The sequence below is a fragment of the Palaemon carinicauda genome, chromosome 1 (genome assembly GCF_036898095.1).
Source record: "Palaemon carinicauda isolate YSFRI2023 chromosome 1, ASM3689809v2, whole genome shotgun sequence".
Lineage (NCBI taxonomy): Eukaryota > Metazoa > Arthropoda > Malacostraca > Decapoda > Palaemonidae > Palaemon > Palaemon carinicauda.
This window is the reverse complement of record NC_090725.1, coordinates 185,350,272-185,373,735: the sequence shown is the minus strand read 5'-3', so window position 1 is coordinate 185,373,735 and position 23,464 is coordinate 185,350,272. Positions and strand designations below refer to the sequence as shown.

The following is a 23,464-nucleotide window of genomic DNA, read 5'->3' as shown; positions in this document are numbered from 1 at the left end:
TATAGATTTTAGTTTATGATGCACAATTATGTTGTTAACCTTTTTGTAATCTTAAATAATAGTTCAAGCATTATTTGAGCCTTAATCAGCTGGTCTGGAGAACATACGTTGTATTGTTGATCAACTTATAAATGTAGACAATGGAAAAGATTAATATTTTCAGTTTTTATTTCTTGATACAATACTGTATTGCAGTAATATGTAAGTATTACATGCATTATTATTGGATACAGTTAAGTGAAACATCAGTTTTATTAAAGTCATGTTTTAATAAAATACAACTGTTAAATGGATATATAATTTGGACAAGAATGTAGCCTTTTTATGTCGTGTATGATGGGACCCCCTGGAAATTAGCGTCAGTCACATGACATGCAAGTTTAGGCTATACGTTTATTTTATTATTTAAAATTATATGATTCATTCTGTCATAGGGTTTGGAGTTTAAGGATATCAATTGATCAGAAAGGAAGGGAAGGGATTTGCAGAGGTTTAGGTGTTGTGGGGAAAAATCTTTACTACATATGACTATAGTCTAGTGTCCATCATTTTTAGCATACCCCGAGTGTGTTACATCTGTTTATTTGAAACAAGTTAACGCAAAAATGCATTATGAACAAAATTGATTTTTCCACTTATACTACTCCCAAATAGAGTATACTATACTAATGGAAGATGAACCTCTATGTCTTTCACAGTATTTGCCCTTTATAGAACTACAAATGTATACTATTAGGCAAAAAGAGACAGCTTTTCATTAGGTGTGTAGCTCTTTCATTCTTATTGATTCAAATATATTTTAAAGGCATGTTAATCTTCTATTTCATGCTGCACAGTCTTGAGAAAATGTATGTGGTAGATATATTTTTTAACATTCTGAATTTAATGTTTCTTCCCATTCTGCTATAAGTGTTCATGTTTTTGTATAAAGACCTTCAGGTGTATAGCTACCTAATACAGAAGCTATTTTACTTCCATTTTTCATTACTACCAAATCTTTTGCACATTTCTATCATGTTTTTCTTGGAGTCCTTACTAGGAATTACATGTTTGTTTAGTACTGTACTTTGTATTGTTGGTGAATTTTAAGCTGATGGTACATTTGTTGCAGAGTACCCCTTTTATGTTTTTTAGTCATGTTCATTTGCATTACAAACACTTTTCATTTGGTTAATAATTGAAGGGACTAAGTAATCTGAGGTTTCCTTTTATAGAATAAAAAATAAATGAAATATTGGACTATTTGAATGCTTCTTTAGCTTCTTTATTCAGCAGTAATTGTTTGTTAAATTTAGATTAAATGAGATAACCAAAAGTGTCTGTAAATATAATTCTGTTTTAATATTTTAACTTATAACTTCTTGAAAACTTTCTGGTCATTGTAATCAATACACAGATTCACGGTGAGGTCTACATTGTTGCAAAAGAAAACTGTCAATTATTGTTTCTTTTTAGTAGTGTGTTATTATTAAATTGGTACTTTTTACAAATATTTTCTGGTTGTTTATGAAAACCAGCATAGTATTCATTGATATAATTTTTTTTTTAAGAATATTTCATATTATGAGACATTTTTTATTTATTCAAGAACACATGCTGGGTAAGACAAATTGACTTTTTATATCAATATTTTTTTGTCTTACTAATTGCAAATATGGATATGCTGAACAATAAAATTCAAAATCTTTACTGACTTTCATAGAAGAATTATTACAGCATCCTTTATCTCTCATGTACTGTATTCCAATGAATTATTTCTGTGTGCATGAGCTGTGCTTTAGTAATATATGGGGATATTTAAGCACCATTACAATATTATGCTAAAGTTTTTTTCATGTGACAGGAGAATATGAGTCTGGAGATGGTGGAGAAGAGGATGGCCCATCTAGTGCTCCTGTAAGATCAGTTAGGGAAATGGCTGCCCATCTTGCTCGTGGCTCTGTTGGGGAGGATTCTACGGGTAAGAAATCAGTAGTTTTGCTTGTAGTCTGTCCATGGCTGCCTGTGAAATTAAGGGAAAGTGTATAAGCTTTACAGATCATGTAGATGTTTTGAATATGCAATATTTTAGCAAGTATTTTCTTATTTTATATCTTCTTCAAGCTATTACTGTACTGTATACAATACTTGACATTTCCAGTATTCATCGAGAAATCCTTTTTTGGGCTTTTTTTTATTACCATTTGACTTTTTACAAGTTAGAATTGAATAATATTTACTTTGGATAAGATGCAATAGATTTGAATTTGTCTTATAGTAATTCCAGTTAATACTATAGTAAAGTACTTTTTTCATCAAGTTTATTAGTGGTACTTTTCAAAATTTTCCTTGTCTTCCTCTGACCTGAACCATTCATTCCATTACAAAGCTACCTAATTTTTGAGAAAAACTTATGATTTACAGTTTTTCAATATTAAACTTACCCGATAATCATGTAGCTGTCAACTCCGTTGCCCGACAGAATTCTATGGAGGGATACGCCAGCTATCACAATACTAGAAGGGGGTGTACTTACCAGCGCCACCTGTGGCCAGGTACTCAATCATTTGTTGTTTACACCTCCTCAATTATTCCTCTGTCGTGCTTCCGGCTAGACGTTCTGGGATACGCTCATGGTCTTCGAGTTTATTCATGGATATTTGGTGAAGTATTCTCTTAGATTAACGGCTGTCGCATACTGGAATCCTTTTTATATTAGCTAGTTAGCTTTTATATAAACTCTGATTAACGGTTAATGAATTTTTGCTTGTTTTTTGGATCACCCTTTGACTTACTCTTTGAAACAAGATGTCTGACGTTTCGCAAGCTCCCTCCCATAGACGATGTAGGTCTTGCAATAGACGTATTCCGAAGGTCTCGGTAGATCCTCACACCGCTTGTTCTGACTGTAGGGACAGGCCCTGTCTATTAGAAAATCGGTGTGAGGAGTGCGCCGGACTTTCGGAATTGGATTTTGTACGTCTTTTAAAATATTCATCCAAGTTAGAGAGAACTAGAGCTAGGAGAAGTTCTTCTCACTCTTCTATGTTTTCCTCACCTCATGATCCCCTACCTTTTCCTACCCCTGTAGTGGCTACCCCCGAACCTACTGTGTGCCCTCCGCCTGATATGTCAACTGTTTTGCGTGCTATTCAGGCTTTAGGAGACAAGGTAGAATCAGTGGTAAGTGACCATAAGTCTCTGATGGCCGAGGTTAAAGAACTGAAGGTCAAGAGTGCAGTGGGTGGAAATAGTGCCAGTGCTGTGACGAGTGCTAGTGTCTGTGCAGTGCCAAGTGCTAGTGGTGCCAGTGTGGTGCGTGAGGATTTTTCTGTGCGAGCCAGTCGTCCTCCCAGTCCGGGACCTCTTGCAAGCTCCCATGCCCAGGGGAGAAGCAATGTCGAAGGGCTTAAGGGTTCGACAGGCCTTGTTAGGCGCACAGAATTATCCTCGGTGGTTGCGGGCGTGTCTTCCTTAGACCGTCACTCCCACCTGCAGACGATTGAGCCCGTCTTCTCGTCCGCTGATCTTCATGCAGGGAAGAAACGTTGGTCTCAGGTCTCGAGACCGCTTAAACGTAGAGTTCAGTCAGCGAGTGCTCAGCCAGGTTGCAGTCATTGGCTCAGCTCCGACTCGCCTCTGTCATCGGTCGACTGTACTCCGCCCAAGAGGAGTAAGGTTCTGCCTATACAGACCCCGACTGTGACTTTACCTCAGTCTTTTATCGCTTCTGCCGACCCCAAGTGGACCCTGCTTCAGTCCATGCAAGTTCAGCTTTCGGACTTGATGCGTGAATGTCGGGCTGAGAGTGTTGCACCTCCTGCACTCCCTCCACCTGTTCTCGCTGCACCTGTGCTCGCCCAGCCTGCACCTGCTCCGCCTGTGCTCGCCCAGCCTGCACCTGCTCCGCCTGGTCGCAACACCATCTGCCAGGCGTACGATGTTGAACCACTTTCGGAGTTTGCTGTTCACAGTGTTGTTCAGCCTCAGCCTTCTTTAAGGCAACCTTTGCTTGGGGATCAGGAGAGTTACACTCTTCCTCCTCCTCCCCTTGCTGCTCCACCAGTGGTGCAACTCTCGGTTGGGGTACAACAACCTCTCCCCTCCGTGAGTCTGTCTGCTGCACCAGCGCTGCACCGAGTTCAACCCTCATCTAGGCAAGCTCATCTACACCATGCACTTGCGCCTCAGGAGCCTCAGCTTGCTAGAACTTTACCTTGTTCTGCGCAGCCTCAACCTTCTCATGCTCCACTCATCTCTCAGGAACAGGAACGGACTACTCCGCCTCCGTCCTCCGCTCAGCTGGTGCAATCCTTGGGTGCAACTCTTGCTAGGAGTCAACCTCCTTCACCCTTGCACCTGCCTTCTGCTCCGACTGTTGTTCAACCTATACAGTCTGAACCTCAGGTTTTCCCTCAAGTTGAGGAAACCTCTGTTGTTGTTCCTACCCGTTCTGACTCTGCGGTTCAGCATTCTGGTCCTTTTGCTTCGCTACCTTCTGCTGATGAAGTGTCGGATGATGAGGAGGCACATCTTGATCCCTCATCAGACGTGGAGGAGTCTAAGCTTTCTCCATTGTCTGTTGATTTTAGAAAGGTCTTGGCTCTACTCAGGGAGCTTTACCCTGACCACTTCGTCTCTGCTGTTCCCCGCTCACCTCCATCTGAGTTTTCGCTAGGCGTGCAACAAGCTAAGTCGAGCTATACTAAGCTTGTCCTAGCTAGATCCTCCAAGAGGGCCTTAAGGATCTTAGGGGAGTGGCTTCAGTCTAAACAACACCTGGGCAAGACTTCCTTCATGTTCCCTCCAACGAAGCTCGCATCGAAAGGTTGCGTTTGGTATGCCACAGGGGAAGCACCAGGCTTGGGAGTTCCTGCCTCTGCCCAGGCTGACTTCTCAAGTCTGGTGGACTCGCCTAGGAGGACTGCGATGAGACGCTCGAAGGTTTGTTGGACCTTCTCAGACCTGGATCATCTTCTGAAAGGGTTGTTCAGAGCTTTCGAAATGTTCAATTTTCTCGACTGGTGCCTGGGAGCCCTCAGCAAGAAAACATCTCCTGCGGACAAAGACTCTGCCATGTTAATTATGTCCTGCATGGATAAGGCTATCAGGGATGGATCGGGTGAGCTAGCGTCGTTATTTGTATCAGGGGTGTTGAAGAAAAGAGAACAACTGTGTTCCTTCCTCTCAGCCAGCATTACACCGTGCCAGCGGTCACAGCTCCTTTTTGCTCCACTCTCAAAGTTCCTCTTTCCCGAGGAGCTAGTTAAGGACTTGTCGGCTGCCCTGATACAGAAGGACACGCACGATCTTGTAGCTTCATCGGCTCGTAAGTCTAAGGTTACCACCTCTGTCCCCAAGACTTATCGCTCTCCAGTGGCTGATACCCCGGCCACTAGGTTCATACCGCCCTTTCGTGGTAGAGCCCCCAGCCGAGGAAGCTCCCGTCCAGACTCTCACAGGGGCAAGTCTAAGAAAGGACCCAGGACATCTAAGGGAAAGCACTGACTCTCAGATTCTCCAGACAACAGTAGGTGCCAGGCTCAAGATCTTCTGGCAAGCCTGGGAGAAGAGAGGTGCAGACGCACAGTCTGTCAGTTGGCTGAGGTACGGTTACAGGATTCCATTCTGCCTCAAACCGCCTCTGACCACATCGCCCATCAACCTCTCTCCCAACTACAAAGAAGAGGACAAGAGGCTAGCATTGCAACAGGAGGTGTCGCTACTTGTGCAGAAGAAGGCAGTGGTTATAGTCCGGGACCATCAATCCCCGGGCTTCTACAACCGTCTCTTTCTTGTGGCCAAAAAGACAGGAGGTTGGAGACCGGTGCTGGACGTCAGCTCTCTCAACGAGTATGTCACCAAGCAGACGTTCACAATGGAGACGACCAAGTCGGTCTTAGCAGCGGTCAGACAGGAGGACTGGATGGTCTCGTTGGACTTGAAAGATGCATACTTTCACGTTCCCATTCATCCAGACTCCCAACCTTTCCTGAGATTCGTTTTCGGAAAGGTTGTCTATCAGTTCCAAGCCCTGTGTTTTGGCCTAAGCACAGCTCCTATGGTCTTTACTCATCTGATGAGGAATGTAGCGAAATTCCTGCACTTATCGAACATCAGAGCCTCCCTCTACCTAGACGACTGGCTGTTGAGAGCCTCCACGAGTCGTCGTTGTCTGGAGAACCTCTCTTGGACTTTAGATCTAATCAGAGACCTAGGTCTATTAGTCAATATAGAGAAATCTCAACTCATTCCCTCCCAATCCATTGTGTACCTGGGAATGGAGATTCAGAGTCGGGATTTTCGGGCTTTTCCATCGGCCCCCAGGATAAACCAAGCCCTACAGTGCATCATGAGCATGCTGAAGAGGAGCAATTGCTCAGTGAGACAGTGGATGAGTCTCACAGGGACCCTCTCATCTCTGGCCCTGTTTGTCGAGCTGGGGAGACTCCACCTCCGCCCTCTTCAATTCCATCTTGCAGCTCATTGGGACAAGGGCTCGACTCTAGAAGCAGTCTCTATCCCTATCAACCAAGAGATGAAGACCACTCTCCGGTGGTGGAAGCACAATCTTCTTCTCAAGGAGGGTCTATCATTGGCCATCCAGACCCCCCATCTTCATCTCTTCTCGGATGCATCGGACTCGGGCTGGGGTGCGACCTTGGACGGACGGGAATGCTCAGGAGTGTGGAACAAGGAACAAGGATTACTCCACATCAATTGCAAGGAACTGTTAGCAGTCCATCTTGCCCTGTTGAACTTCAAGTCCCTCCTGCTAGGCAAAGTGGTGGAGGTGAATTCAGACAACACCACAGCCTTGGCTTACATCTCCAAGCAAGGAGGGACCCATTCGAGGAGCCTTTACGAGATCGCAAGGGACCTCCTCATTTGGTCAAGAGGTCTAAACCTCACTCTGGTCACGAGGTTCATCCAGGGCGATATGAATGTTTCAGCGGATCGCCTCAGCAGAAGGAATCAGGTCATTCCCACGGAATGGACCCTCCACAAGAGTGTGTGCAACAGACTTTGGACGTTGTGGGGTCAACCTACCATAGACCTGTTTGCCACCTCCATCACCAAGAGACTTCCGCTTTATTGTTCCCCTGTTCCAGACCCTGCAGCGGTTCATGTAGATGCTTTTCTTCTGAACTGGTCCCATCTCGACCTGTACGCATTCCCTCCGTTCAAGATTATAAACAAAGTTCTGCAGAAATTCGTCTCGCACGAAGGGACACGGCTGACGCTGGTTGCTCCCCTTTGGCCTGCAAGAGAATGGTACACAGAGGTACGTCAATGGCTAGTCGACTTCCCCAGGACTCTACCTCTAAGAGTGGACCTTTTACGTCAACCACACGTAGACAGGTTGCACCCAAACCTCCACGCTCTTCGACTGACTGCCTTCAGACTGTCGAAAGATTCGCTAGAGCTAGAGGCTTTTCGAAGGAGGCAGCCAGTGCGATTGCCAGAGCTAGAAGAATTTCCACTCGTAGAGTCTACCAGTCTAAGTGGGAGGTCTTCCGAAGCTGGTGTAGAGCCAATTCAATATCCTCTACCAATACCTCTGTGATCCAAATAGCTGACTTCCTTCTTCATCTTAGGAATGAGAGATCCCTTTCAACATCTACGATTAAAGGGTATAGGAGCATGTTGGCCTCAGTCCTCCGCCACAGGGGTTTGGACCTGTCTTCCAACAAGGACCTTCAAGACATTCTCAAGTCTTTTGAGACGTCTAAAGAACGTCGTCTTTCCACTCCAGGCTGGAATCTGGACGTAGTCTTAAGGTTCCTTATGACATCTAGGTTCGAACCTCTCCAGTCAGCTTCCTTCAAGGATCTTACCCTCAAGACTGCTTTTCTCGTTTGCCTTGCAACAGCTAAGAGAGTCAGTGAGGTTCATGCCTTCAGCAAGAACATTGGTTTCACAACCGAATCAGCTACATGTTCTTTTCAGCTTGGATTCCTAGCAAAGAACGAGCTTCCTTCACGTCCTTGGCCTAGATCGTTCGAAATACCTAGCCTCTCCAACATGGTAGGTAACGAACTAGAGAGAGTTCTTTGCCCTGTCAGAGCTCTCAAATATTATCTGAAGAGGTCTAAACCTATTCGAGGACAGTCAGAAGCCTTATGGTGTGCCATCAAGAAACCCTCGAGACCCATGTCCAAGAATGGGCTTTCGTACTATATAAGGCTTCTGATCAGAGAAGCACATTCTCACTTAAAGGAGGAAGACCTTGCATTGCTGAAGGTAAGGACCCACGAAGTAAGAGCTGTAGCTACTTCGTTGGCCTTTAATAAAAACCGTTCTCTGCAGAGCATTATGGATGCAACCTATTGGAGGAGCAAGTCAGTGTTTGCATCATTTTATCTGAAAGATGTCCAGTCTCTTTACGAGAACTGCTACACCCTGGGACCATTCGTAGCAGCGAGTGCAGTAGTAGGTGAGGGCTCAGCCACTACATTCCCATAATCCCATAACCTTTTTAACCTTTCTCTTGAATACTTTTATTGTTGTTTTTATGGTTGTTACGGTAGGCTAAGAAGCCTTCCGCATCCTTGGATTTGGCGGGTGGTCTATTCATTCTTGAGAAGCGCCTGGGTTAAAGGTTTGGTAGAGGTCCTTTAGTAGGGTTGCAACCCCTTGTACTTTGGCACCTTTGGGTTGATTCAGCCTCCAAGAGGAACGCTGCGCTCAGTAAGGAAGACGAACTTTAAATAAAAGGCAGAGTAACGGTTCTATTCGACTTCCTTACCAGGTACTTATTATTTCATTGTTATTTGAGATAACTGTTATATGAAATTTGGGATACTTAGCTATCCTTTAATCATGTACACTGGTTTTCACCCACCTCCCTGGGTGTGAATCAGCTACATGATTATCGGGTAAGTTTAATATTGAAAAATGTTATTTTTATTAATAAAATAAATTTTTGAATATACTTACCCGATAATCATGATTTAATCGACCCTCCCTTTCCTCCCCAGAGAGAACCAGTGGACCGAGGAATAATTGAGGAGGTGTAAACAACAAATGATTGAGTACCTGGCCACAGGTGGCGCTGGTAAGTACACCCCCTTCTAGTATTGTGATAGCTGGCGTATCCCTCCATAGAATTCTGTCGGGCAACGGAGTTGACAGCTACATGATTATCGGGTAAGTATATTCAAAAATTTATTTTATTAATAAAAATAACATATTTATAAGGACAAATCAAGAATTTTGTCATGGCCTCCTATTAGTATATTGATTAACATTTTGAAAATAAAAAGGAATAATTGATACAGTAGTACTGTGCTTTTGTTTGGGCTCTTCATTAAATACAATGCTTGAAATAAATTCAGTCAGTATTATTAGCAAGGGATATAGGTGTCCAATTGAAATTTTATAAATTCTATTTATACAGTATGGGTTCCTTTTCTTTTACTTTTCTTATCCTTTTTATGGAAGATATCCTTAAAGAATATTTTGATGGCTTTCACTGAATGTTGAGATGAATTTGAGGGAATGCTCATATCAGTAATTACCAATCTACCTGCTGGGGTTTTACTATTTCTTGTCATTTTTAATTTTTTGTTGCTTATGATATAATCTCTTGCAATATGAAAGTACCTTTTTGTTTTTTATTCTTTTCATTATAAAGTGGTATATATTGTATTGTGCAAGATTTTGAGTTTATGGAGCAGTGGGAAAAAGTGGCTTTTCCTAATTATAATATTTTTGAGGGCAAGTTTTCTATTTCATTTGGTTCTTTTAAAACTTCCGATCTAGAGTTAAAGTGATTCTTTGTCCCTATTTTATTTAAATTAATTGCAGATCTGATGAGAAATCCTTGAAAGTACTGTATCTTGTCAACTCATGATTTTCAGTCACTGATAATCCAAGACTGTATGATAAAAAATACCATTATATAGTGTTGCATAAATTTCTTTGATAACTTGGTCACTGTTCTCAGTTTTTTTTTTTTTTTTTTTTTTTTTTTTTTTTTTTTTTTTTTTTTTTTTTTTTTTTTTCTCTCTCTCTCTCTCTCAAAAGTGTCATATGCTGAACTTAAATCTTATATAAACTTGTACATGTCCTTCAAGTTCACTATTCAGTGTTACCTCTAAGAGTGCCATCCATTTGGATATTTTCAACGTGATCCCAGTTTTAATGTAGTGTCGATAATTGCTACTGTATTTACATTTGTGTACAAAAGTTTATTACCATATTTGATGAGTCACATAATTTGTTCTTAAAAAGTTTAAGATTGATTTTAATGCATTGTTTATAAACACTGTTGTGAATGAATGCTTATATTTTCATTATGTGGGAAACTAGAATGATTTCATTTAATTTTGATAAATTATGAATGAAAGCAGCATGAAGCAAGTGAAAGTTAAGCCAAATAAAAATTACAATGCTCGTAATTCTGTTAGCGTGTTCATTATCACAATTTCATTATGACTTGTTGTTAAAGAGTATTAGATTCCTATACCAATTTATACTAAGCGTTGCATCAGTTAATGAAATTTGCATGTAGGCTTTATTGGATGTTGGCAGGTGACCTTGTAAATCTGTGACTTGTGAAAAATGTTATGATTTATTTACCATAACTGGATCTATTCATTAACTATTGCCGGTTCGCATTGTGACCTTTCTGCTTCAGATGTAAAAGTGAGGGGGAAATCTGAAGCAGAGAAGACTAGAAGCACAATCAATGGCATCAGAAAGATTGTTAAGAAAAAGACACAAGTTAAAGGTGGATATACTTGCCTACTAATCTTCAATGGTTTATTTTGTGTTTGGATTGTTCTGTTGGCGATAATTAATACAGTACACTACAAAATTAGTAAAGTAAATGCACCATCTTTCACATTTATAGTTTAAACCCTCCCATAGTATTTAAAGTACTCCAATTGCTGTAAAATTATTGTAAAACTTTGTTGTTATTTTTCTGTACTTTTATTCTCTTATATTCCTCATATGAGCATTCTATTGTGTGAAGGCATACATGGCAAGGCAAGAAACTTTTCTCTCTCCCGCAAATATGTGCATTTTAGGAATAACGCTTTCAATAAGCAGGAACTACTTAGTATAGTTGTAATTTCCATAGTTGCTTAAGGCATCAGAAAAATCTCATTATTTCAATGAACCTTATCCAATATCCATGTTGATTGAATATGTTCCCAAGCACCAATTTTCAAAAAGGAAAACTGGAAACTAAGGTGTTTACTTGGATTTGAATAGCCCGCTCAATTGTTAACACCCGATGTCACAAGATATCGGTACTGTGACAGTACTAGCATTTATTATTTACATTTCTGACATGTTTCTTACAAGCAGGTGAACACTTTTTCAGTCAGCTTTCACTTTTTGGTGTTTCATGAGATTACTCCACTACCATTGCTGTTGTTTTACTGTTGTTGTCTTTATCTTTTAACAACAGAATATCAGCTTCAGGTATCAGTGAATCTGATTTTTTGCCAGTCTTTGCTAGACGGTTGTTAAGTTGGAATTATTTTCCTCACACTTTTTGAGTTGAAGAAAAGGAGACCATGCTCATAAATTAGTGCAGAAGGAATCTTTTGTTCGTCCTCTAATTACTATCTCATGTCACCATTCCAATCCATATCTCTCTCTTTTACCCTTTCCTTACCCGCATCTGTTGCCTATCCACTTCCTAGTTTCCATTGCTTCCCATGGTTAGAGCTTATTAACCAAAGCAACCGGAGAGATAACTGATGTTTTCAATAACGCTCAAGATTTCCAACTTTTTGCAATTCCTTAATAAGGGTGCATTGGTGCCTGGTCTTAGCAGCACATCACAGATGTATATATAACACACAATCAGAGAACTTGTAGGGAGCAACAAGATTTTTCAATATTTCAGCAATATGTAAGTAAATATTGGATATGAATTGGAATAATCCATTGTACTGTATTATGAAAATATTTAATTTAGGAATACAGTTTTGATCTATTTACCAATAAACATATTGTTTATTATTATTATGCATTTGTGACAAAACATCCACACAAAGGTGGTGTTTTTTTTTTTTTTTTTTTTTTTTGCCACAAAATGAAAACATTTTGATTGGTGTACCTGAAATGTTTTTGCAAGGTATAAACATTGGTTCAGAAATTTCCTTTGATGGAGGCAATAGTTCATACTACTTGCATCTGTATATTTACTGTAATTTATACTTTTATGGAATGATGGTGCATTTGATTTACTATGAAGAATTTTCAAGTTGAAATATTTTTTAATTAGTCAAGCAATTTTATTCTTTTTTAATTGTCCTAACACAGAAATTGTAACATCTACTTCCTACATGAAATAATCTGAAATTAGTATTATTTTTTGTGAAAGGATTTAATACAAGTGTTTTTATTCTTTTGATAGTGAGGCACTAAGATGCAGGTAAACTGTCAATTGTACTTCACCTACATATTTGAAATCCTTTCCTGTAAAATGATTAGCCATTCCACTGCTCATGATTTCAAGTTAGCTTATATACCATGAGTGATTGCAATGGATGTTGTGCAGTGCAGTGACTTGAACACTGCTTTGCATGTTCTATAAAATAAAAGAGTATAGTATATGATTGTATAGATCCAAGTTCTATTTACAAACTGCCACAATGCTGCCTGTTAACCAATTATAGTTTCAAGCTATCCTGTGTATTAGCTTTTAATTTTATTTACTCAGCTAAATTGAAAGAAAGAGTGCTTTTGATGAACAGTATGATTTATATTTTTTTTCTTTTTGCATGTACACTGTGCATGGTTCTAGTTGCAACACTCGGGTTCATTATGAGATATCTCCTTGAAATTAGGAATAAGTAATTTATAATGATTTTTTTTGGCTTGTTACCCTGATAATGCTTATAATGTAACCCAGTTGTTTCTAGTGACATTCACTGACTCCAAGTTTGAGCAACATGAATATTTTTTAATACTTGCTACTTTTATTATGAAGTTATATTTTTATATTTTGTTTTATAAATTTGTATATCACCTGTCATAATTTTCACTAATTTTTAAAACTTGTTTAATAAGAAATATAGTAGTTATTAATTCAATTAGAAAGGGATAGAATAGTTATTTGTCTTTGTAAAACATTTTAGCTTCTTTTTAGTTTTGTGTTGCTCTATTACTTGGTGTCCCAGGCTTGATCCAAATGCTTTGATGTTGGTGGTCACTGATTGTGCACGTGTGTGTTTGTGTTATTTGTGTAGGTATGGCCCCAGAGCTGCAGGTAATCCTCGACAAGCGACGCTCGACGCTCACAAGCAACCAGCTGGAGGTATAGAAACTTGCATGATTTATTCCATATATATTTGTTCTGAATTCACAAAAACACTGCTCCATATTTGCACCATTGCTTTGCTTTTATGAAACATTTTAGTTGATCACATTTCCGTGAAACAAATACTTACGTAGTTAAGTTTCATAGTACATATAAATGTCTACTTGTGAAACAAATAATCATGACCTTAGAGTGCCCAACTTTATTCAAGTATTAAAATATAGATTAATATTGTTGACTCTCAGTAAATATTATTGGAGTGCTTTTATCAAATGAATATTTGTCATTAGTTTTTCTGCAAACTTCATGCTTGGCAATAATTTTACATAAAATTCTAGTATTGATGTATGTTTTTAAAGGTTAATTTTTATCATAAAATTAGTTCACTACTTTATAATCTTATTTCTTGGTATGTCCGTGTATCTTCTATGCGAAAGAGGTTATTATGGATGGCATGTCCCTTCTTACCTGTAGAGTCCAAGTAGCTCAGTGGCTACTCTCTTGGAAAAGGTAGAAGAGATTCTATAGCTTATGATAAGCAGCTCTTCAAGGAGGACACTTCATAATCAAACCATTATCATCTAGCCTTGGGAAGTGCCATAGCCTTCCACTGTCATGGAATAGGGCCCTCTTGCTTGAGGGTATACTCGGGCACGCTGTTCTAGCTTATTTTTCTTCCTCTTGTTTTTTTAAGTTTATATAGTTTATATAAATATTGCTACTGTTCTTAAAATATTTTATTGTGATTGTTTATTACTTCTCTTATAGTTTATTTATTTCCTTGTTTCCTTTCCTCATTGTACTATTTTTCCTCTGTTGGAGCCCTTGGGTTTATAGCATCTTGCTTTTCCAACTAGGGTTATAGCTTAGCTTGTAATATTAATAATGATAACAACAATAATAATAAGGAAAATAATAATAATAATGTGGTTAGTTTTGTGCATGGTCTGGTCATTAAGACACTGAAGGTAGGTTGTACATTTTAAGAATTTCTCCAAGGATAGTTATCAATTGTCGTATGATGACTTTTGTTATAGATCATTTTTGGTGAGTGAGATGTTGTCTTAAATAAAGAACAGTAATTCTATGCAAAGTAATAATGAATATCAATAGGAGAAATTGTCAAGGGTAATAAATATGGATGTCCTTTCCAAAAGAAAGACATTGTAGGCATTACTAAAGGATATTTAGAGCATCCCTTCAGCCCCTAGCTACACCCACTTTTTAACTTTATACTTTACATATGTTCCCATTTCCTTCTCTTTTGTTCTCCAACCTCTTATCGGGGACAGTGGCTCCCTAAAATCCTGATCATTGCATTAATAATGTTTCTTTAACTGTAACCTATACAACTTTAAAATTTTAGGTGGTTATTATTGCAGGTTTACTTTTGAGAAACATATTTGGTTTATTTCTTCAATTGCACAAAAAATTGGCTTGTTGAAAATTTTTTTTAAGATTAACGGTGATCAATTTGTTTTGAAGAAATATTTTAATTCTTTCATTCTACCTTGTTTTGAGTATTGTTCTCCTCTCTGGTCTTCACCCGCTGACTCTCATCTTAATTTTTGTGACAAAAACTTGGTCAATTAAATTTCCTATTCCTGATTTTGATGTAAATCTCTGGAATCGTCATTCAGTTAGTTCTTTATGCATGTTGCGTTAGCTTATCCATAATTCTAACCATTCTTTGCATTCAGATCTTTAAACCAATAGAAAAATAAGAAACAAATAAAATCGCTGACAGTCTGGTAAACACTTCATCTTGGAGACTGGAGAAGAAATTCTGTTAGGTCGCATTACTTTAATAGAGGCATTAGTACCTATACTGTATTGAAAAGAAAGAAAACAGGAGGAAGTTTTTCAGATTTCAAGGGGTAACATTGACATACCAAGCCTCTGGAGACGAAAGCAATATAGACATCAGGGAAGAAGCAAAACAGATATCTACTATAACATGTAGATTGTTTTAAATGTTGTGTGCTTAACTTAAAATTGTTTGCATTTTATTGTATGGAATTTAGTTGAGTACTGTGAACCTCATGCATCCTACAGTTTTTGAAAAACTTTTGTACATTACTGCGTTATTCAGAAACATATGAACCCTTTTTAAAGAATATTTTAGTACAGAAGGAAAATTAGAAGCTGTATGAAATGTGCATGGAGCATGAACATAAAAAGCGAAGAAGAAAGTTTACCATTCAAATAAATTATAGTGTAACTTAGTGCTAGACAATTGTGGAATGTAATCTTTCTCGATTAATTTCTAACTCTCAATTCCAACCTTGCTCAAATAATTTTTCACTAAGTACCAGGCTATTTTTCTTATATCCTTCTTAACTCGTCTTAGCACAAAAACGAATGTGACTAAGAAATTATGCAAAACGTCATCAAATAGCTGAATGAATTTCCTTATACAGTAATTAGTATATATTTTTAGATATTCATGAAAATCTCATGCAGTATGCATAAATAATTAAAGAAACTTAATACCAGACTAAAATTAAGTCATGTGGCTGAAAGGGAAATAAATTTCACAAATGTAGAGTACTTCTTATGGGATTCAAATGATGAAGTTTAAAAACTGAAAATAAATTAAGTGAGAAATAACAGATATTGAACTGTATAATTGTGTGTTTTTTGATTATTTCTTTATTTATGAGTTATGATATTGAAAAAAAATGTGGACATTGTACTGGTTTAATGGATGTTTTTCCATTATTCATTTTAACAGGAGCTGGAGGAGACTTTAGTGGACGGTGAACATGGGACAGCATCCTCTTCAGGTCCTCCTCTACACCGCCAGACTTCACATAAGCACGTCCTCACCACTGACCTTGCTTTAGAGGATGTCGTCAATGTATAACAACGTCAGATCATTAGAGCAAACTTTTATTAAGCCATTCTGAATGGTGTGATCTTAAGCACGGACTTTCACAAGTGATAAATAGTCAGATTGTCTTTTGATTACTGTATCTGTGTCAGATCTAAGAGACAGCTAACTGTAAATATTCTAGTTATTTTAATAGTGCAGTATTCTGTGAATTTTGGGGAGAGAGGGGGAATTCAAAAGGAACTACTGTAAACAGTATGTGGTTGGGTGGAATAGGATTTGTTGCTACCGTTGTTTTTAGAAAATGTTGTTGTTAAAGATTGTGATGTGTCATCTATGAGAATTTACCAAAGAGATGCCCTTGCTACCTGTCATTGACTTTCAAGTCCCTCTGCCATACAGGTTTGTTAAAAATCAAATCCTATTGTTATATTAATGTATGGTTGCATGCATAAAGTATTTAGAAAGAGAGTCATAATTAGTTCATACAGAGGGATTTTACCAAGTCAAGATACATGAATTTCCACCAGTATTGAATAAGAATAATGGCCGAAATTAATTGTGGCATTTTTAGAAACAAATTTCTTGCATTAGAAAGTTTTAAGTAGCTTAGGATGTCCTATGAACCCTATAAATTTGGGTGTAAAATATGTACAGATTCAGCATTATTACACTGCCAGCTTAGGAAATTTATTTCTATGAACATCCCCGGATGTTCATATTGCTTCTCTCCTGAAGCTCAGTTTTATCAGCATTTACCCGTAAAACTAAAAAATTTCCTGCTGTCTTTCCTTTCAATAGACTTATGCACTCTAGTAAAGAAATGACAATCTCGTGGTCAGTGGCACTCTTGGAGTCTTGTCAAGCCACAGGTCCTCTGTCTTTAGTCTTTATGTTGCATAGGTCTGTCACGGCCCCATTTTTCACACTAGATTGTTCAAGGGAATTTCTTCTGGGCAATCATTATCTGCATTCTCTTTGCATTTTGTGTCGGGCAGGTTTTATGATTTTGAAAAAATTTGGTAGTGCAAAGACCACACTGATTAAAGGTTCCAAGCACCTAAGAAACTTTCTTTCAGGGAGAAATCCAAATTATAGTAGGAATGATGAGATAATGACACACAAATGCTGAACTCATACATGGCACTTACCAATCAAGTTTAGATAGTGATGAGCTTCAAAGGCTCTCAACTTCTTTAGCTTCTTTTGGGAACTCTCAGAAGGCCAGTTAGCCTTTACTTAAAGCAGTACTTCTGATCTTGCATACCTTATTTCTACCCCTAACTTGACTCTCATGTTAGATCTAAAGGTAATAGTGTTCCATTCAGTCAGGGTTCAGATGGTGCACAGCACATTGCACATTCGAGAGCCTCGAGTTCTTTATTTACTTTAGACCTTTCTGCTGTGAACTTTTTCACATTCCCATAATCCTAGCCACTTTTTTAGACAACCAGATTGTGAGGCAAAAGACAGAGTTTATAGTTTGGATTCTAATATCCTTCCACTAGCTGAAGTAAACACTTTAAAGCATATTGTATAATTCCCTTAAGATAAAATGTTTGATAAAATTTCAGCTAAAGTTGATCAGTTAGATCATGTTTCAGATGGCAGTGCACATTGTTTACTTGCAAGCTCAGCCAGTAGCTCGTCATAGGTTAATTCTAATGAGATAAATGTAGGTGCTAGTACTTCTGCCGTAATGAGTCCCTCAATAAAGTAATGCTCTGTAGCTTCTGAGCAAGTTGTAAACAAGCTGACAACCAGTAAGTTATATTTTGGTTCATCCATCTGAACAGGAAGATAAGGAGAAAAAAAATCAGAGTAAGAGCCCAGGTATGGTGAGGTATCTCCCTTTCAAACCTTGTATCCTCAGTTCTAATAAATATCTAAATAAGTTGCTTAGGGTAAACTCTACTGTTTTTCTTCCAAGTCTTTGGAGATAGCTATTTCCAATACTCTTTTTACCACTCAGTTCTCCCATTTTGTTTTGGATAGAATTGATATATTGGTATCTCAGATATAAAGAAAGGCTGGTAATTCTGGTTCTCGTTCAGTGGGAATCTTTCTATACCACAAAAATATTCCGACTTGTATAAGATGAATCAGTTTCAAAATCTTGGTCTAGATTATGATTTAATTTCCAGATGTGAGCTCATACTTGATGCTAATAGGTAAAAATCTTTGAATGCAGGGCTTGCAAGGTGGTATACTAAAGAAATGCTGTTTGCAAGCAATAAAGTAGAAAATTGTACAAAATCTTTAAATACAGGGCTTTCAACCTGGCTTATTAAAGAAATGAAGTTTTTGTCGATGATAATAAACATTCTTGAAATAATTTCCATTGCTGATTTCAGTAGAAGTCATGGCTAGACTTTTATAAAAGGAATGTGTAGGCCATCAGGATTTGAATTTGGCTTTGGTTTATATGACTTGTTTATGTATGAATGCTTCAGATGGGATTTCTGAGGCTGTAGCAGCCCTTGTGTATTTTGTTATTTAGAGAAGATAACTAGTATGTGTGGCAATAGTTGGAACAGTCTCTGAGGCACAAAAAGAACTGATTCTTTCCCTATTTGGGTCCTGTTTTGGATGTAGATAGGATCAAGTAATTCTTCAAGTGGATATCAGGACCAACAGTGACACTTTGAGGTTATTTTCTACGGATACCAAAGTTTTCAACTTTAATCAATTTCTTCAACTGCATTAAATTTGTCACCAAGGAATTCTTTTCCTATCAGTGGTATAACATCTGGATTTTGATCTAGTAAACATTCCAGAAGAGTTGTCAGCCAGACTCGATCTTATTGGAGAGTGTTATGATGGTCCATCCATGCAAACCCTAGTAGGAAGGAAACTCGCATTTTCATCACGTTTGGGAAAGCTTTTGTGTCAATTAGTGGTTTCTAGATGTTGTCAAAGAAGGTTAACATATTCTTCTAGACTCCAATTATTTCTTTTCCAAGAACCAATCCTATTTTTAAGTTATTTAAAAAATATAGCAAAGCCACTGATTTGGAAGCTAGAAATTGTGAAGCTTATGGGAAATCCATAGGAGGTTTTTCAACAGGTGTTCCTATTCCCCAAAGCTTTAGGGTGTTGGGTCCAGTTCTAGATGCTTTCAACCTCCAGTTCTGGGAGTCGATAGAGAAAGATGACTGGATGTACTCCTCATAGACATCTTTTCACATCCTATTAAACTCTGTTCCAAAAATACCTTTGTTTCATCAATTAGTAAACCGTATACCAATTCAAGTGCCCGTATTTTGGTCTTAGGGTGGTCATTCAAGTATTTACCACCCCATTTAAAAATGGTAAATGGTTCTGGAGTTAAGATTTCTTTTATCCCTGGACAATTAGGTGTTTTTGAGCGATTCATAGGAAAGGTTTCGGGATGAGAAAGTGTAGTTGCTCAAGTTGTGGGAATGGTTGGGATCTGGTCTATTGTAGGAGTCACATCTGGTTCCAACTCTGAAGGATATATCTTTGGGAATGATGATAACAACAGTTCCTTTTGGGTTTTTCCAAACAATCTTTTTCTTTTATAGTTAAATAAGTTCAGAAGTTATTAGTTTGTCAGTTTTGAAGTGGATGAGACTTCTAGAATTCTAGATAATTTGTTCTAATGGTATAGTTAAGGATGAGGATATTCCAATTTCATCTCAATCAGGAAAGAATAGTCGCTCAAGAAACAACCTCAATTCCAGTGATGAACCTTTTTCAACTGCTGAGTTGGTGGGATGATTGAAGGCAGTTATCCAAGGAAGTCTCATTGGAAATTAAAATCTTTGACCTATCTCTGTTCATAGATGATTCACTGGAAAGATGGGGAGTAACTCTAGATCTTTATGTCCGTCAGGGAAATGGGTGGCACAGGAGTCCACTTGTCATGTCAGTTGCAGAAATTTTCTGGTAATATTCCTGGACAAGGAACCACAAGGCCTACCTCCAAAGCTGAAGGGAGGACAAGATTATAATCTCTGTACCAGATAACCCTGATTATTATTATTATTATTGTTATTATTATTATTATTGACTTGGACAATTTAAGAGGAATAAATCTTCTTAGTTTATTCCTAGAAAATCGAACATCGTAGTGGATCATTTAAGAAGGAAGAGTCAAGTTTTTCTAAACAAATGGTCTTTATATTTGTCAGTATGTCTATAAAATTAGAAGTGGTGGAATCTACCAAACATAGACAAGCTTGCAATTTCAGTGACCAAAATAACGTATAGGGTTTTTGTTCACCACTTCCATATGCCAGCTCCCTTAGCATGGGCGGTAGATAACCTGTTACCAGACTGGTCAGTCTAGATCTTTGCACATTTTCACCATTCCCCATATGCTATGACAGGTGATAAACTACTACAGAATTTCTACAACAGCAAGATGACATTAGTAGCCCATTTCTGGACCCAAGTGAAATGGTCCACACTTCTTTGGCCTCTTTTATTGGAGTGTCTGAGGAGGTGGTTGTGCATGTTGTACAAACCAATTTTTGCAGACAATTAATTTCAGAGGCTAGTCATCCAAATCCATCCATGCTACAAATAACGAATTTAGACCTTCCACTGTATTCTCAGGAACAAAATTATTTTGCAGCCCTCTAGTTTGGGACTCGTACAGTATGTTAAAAAAGACAGTTTACCGATAATCTGTAGCTAAGACAATAGAATTTTTTTCTTTTTGGTTGGTGCAAATCTAGAAATATATCAATGCAGTACCTAAAATAATTTGGATAATATTGTAATTTATAAGTTGCTTATTTTATGGAAAACTTTAAATTTCAGCTATTAAGGAATATAGGTCCATGTTTCTTGGAATTTTGGTGTAATTTTACAATCTTTAAAACTTTTAAGTTTTGTACCTTAAATCCTGTTAAAGATCTTATAGCTAAACACTTTTTCCTATTTATGCCTAGGCTTACACAGGGATCAGCTAAATGCAAAACTTAACTACTAGCATTATCTTTAAAGGTGGGCTTTTGAGGAACATGAGAGGATATCTCTGTGGGCTACTTTCATAGCTAAGTAGGATTTTAAGATTAGGAGTTTACCCCAGAATTCTTTCAAATCATCTCTTGAAGAAATAATGTAAGCATTACATCAGAATATAGATTATTTTGTCTGGTAAGTGCCATAGAGCATTATTTGGACAAAACTAAACAAAATTGAAGGGGCTTTCCTAATTTGTTTAAGAATTAGAACTCCAATTCACCCTCTGTTCAAAAATAGTCTTGTTAAAACTTTGGTCGCAGAAGAATTAATCCAAGTCCAATGGAATCCTAAATGTTAGGTTTCATGATATTAGAAGTGAAGCTATATTCCCAAATTTTTTGGCAGAAAAAATTTCTTTAGAAATGGTTTTGACAGCAGCTCAATGGCATACCAAGTCAATTTTTGCCAAACATTATCTTGAATTCTGGTTTGTTAAGATTACCTGGCTTTAGGTTCTATAGTGTCTGCTGACAATGTGGTCTAATAATATTTTTGGATTTATTTGATTTATAATTTTCTTGATTTAAGGAATTTTAATTTTATTTACATGGTACTGCTGTTCTGTAAATACATACTTAAGGAACAGTCTGGAGTCCCATATTTTAAAATGTATTGATGATTTGTTACCAATAGATATGTTTAGAATGTTAGTTATTTTATTTTCAAACTGTAAATGCACTATCTCTTTCCTTCACTGGGGATCCCCTTCCATCAATGTGTGGGTGTCAGCATTATGAACATTAGGGGAGGTTCATAGAAATAAATGGAATTCTGGTATTAATTTTTTTTTATTTCTATATGTACCTGAAGTTCATATACAGTACAAGGCCCCCCAATTTCCTACTGACTTGTAGTGTTAAGTGGATAGGGAGTAATTTTGACTTTGAGAATGAAAAGACAAAGAATATGTGGCTTGGCAAGTCTCAGTAGTTACCTTTACCTCTAGATTGTTTCATTACTTTACTATTGACAAGTCTATTGAAAGTAAAGAAAAAGAGCAATTTTTTAGTTTCAATGTTAAATGTCAATAAAACTGAGCTTTCGGAGAGAAGTCAATGTGAACATTAGGTGAGTATAGAAATAACAGATTTTATTGAAATTAATTTTTTTAAACAAAATTGCAAATTTTGCATGCATAACTTATATGGAAAGGAGTGAATTCAAATGTTAAATATTTCTTACCCTTCATAATTGTGTAAATCCTACTATAGAATTAGTTTACCAATGTTATTTTTGCAAGTGATTTTCATTCTAGAGAATTGTTGCTGTCTTGTAATTATTTGTATAGAGACGAAAGTGCAATTTATATGTGTAGCTTTGATATTGGTTTTATGTATAATTGTCAAAAAATAAGTTGAAGGAAAAACAATTTCATACTTATATTTGTCAGATTTTGTGATTGTTTGTACAACAATGATGAATGTTGTTGACATATTTATCATTGGTTAGTGTACATGAATTATAATAAGATGCAAGTTACCAGCAATAGTAATATGCTGGGTGACATTTCCACTATGTTGATTCCCTCAGCTAAGCACCATTTATATTAAAAGCATACCCATTTTGACATGTGATTTTGGCAATGCTTTGTAAATCTGTTCATCATTGTTGTTATATATACACTGTTGCAGTTTTTTTTTGCTTTAAGCATATAAGACATAAGTATAAACTTTTTAAATATTTGATTAAATTCTCCAAATACAACTTTTTGGGGAGCCCACAAATTAACAGGATATAATGCTTTTCTGTATACACTCAGTGAATGCTTTTGATGAAATTGATTGCATTGCAGTAATTTAAGAATTTTGTGTGGATTAAAAAGGGTTTTGTGCAGAAAATTCATGTCAATATATTAAACAACAGTTAATCTTTTCCAAGTGCATTAAAATGGTTGATATGTAATTGCACTATAAAGTTAAATTTGGACATGCTGTAATTGATATTGTAGGGAGTCAGATGGCCATTCACTTTCAGAGTTCTCAAAAACTGTCTTGTGCTACTTATGCTAGATTCAGCTAATGCTTAGGGGAGTTTCATCCTCAAAGCTTTGTGCCAAGAGAGTGATTTTCACAATCATTATGTGTGTTTTCTCAAAGCTAAGGTACCAATTGTGATTTTTTTCAATCTTATTATTGATATTATTTTTGAGTTCTAATGATGGTGAACAGTGTATCTGTGATGAATTCTGCTCGAGGTGTAAATGAAAAGCTGTTATGCTGCAAGTACTGTCTTCACAGCTAGTTTTTATGGGTACTCATTAGGAGCCTGTCTTCAGCTCATTTGCACTTAAGGTAGTTGAAAAAGAAGCAAGCTCTTGAATGTTATACATAATTGTATATACTATATATATACATAAATATATATGAAGTTCC

At 37.3% G+C, this 23,464-nt stretch overlaps 1 protein-coding gene across 20 annotated transcripts in view; it reads left to right on the top strand.

The window, feature by feature from the left end:
- Nucleotides 1-23,464, top strand: part of LOC137652986 (F-actin-uncapping protein LRRC16A-like) — a 702,357-nt gene that overhangs the window by 677,264 nt on the left and 1,629 nt on the right. For 15 of the 20 annotated variants that reach the window (XM_068386421.1, XM_068386468.1, XM_068386477.1 and 12 more), the window contains 4 exons: nt 1,844-1,960; nt 10,622-10,714; nt 13,194-13,261; nt 15,999-23,464. The exon at nt 15,999-23,464 is cut by the window's right edge and continues 1,629 nt beyond it. In XM_068386421.1, coding sequence (XP_068242522.1) covers nt 1,844-1,960; nt 10,622-10,714; nt 13,194-13,261; nt 15,999-16,130 — 410 coding nt within the window. In that variant the 3' untranslated portion in view covers nt 16,131-23,464. The remainder of the gene's footprint in view (nt 1-1,843; nt 1,961-10,621; nt 10,715-13,193; nt 13,262-15,998) is intronic. The other 5 variants (XM_068386457.1, XM_068386437.1, XM_068386470.1 and 2 more) reach the window with 3 other exon arrangements.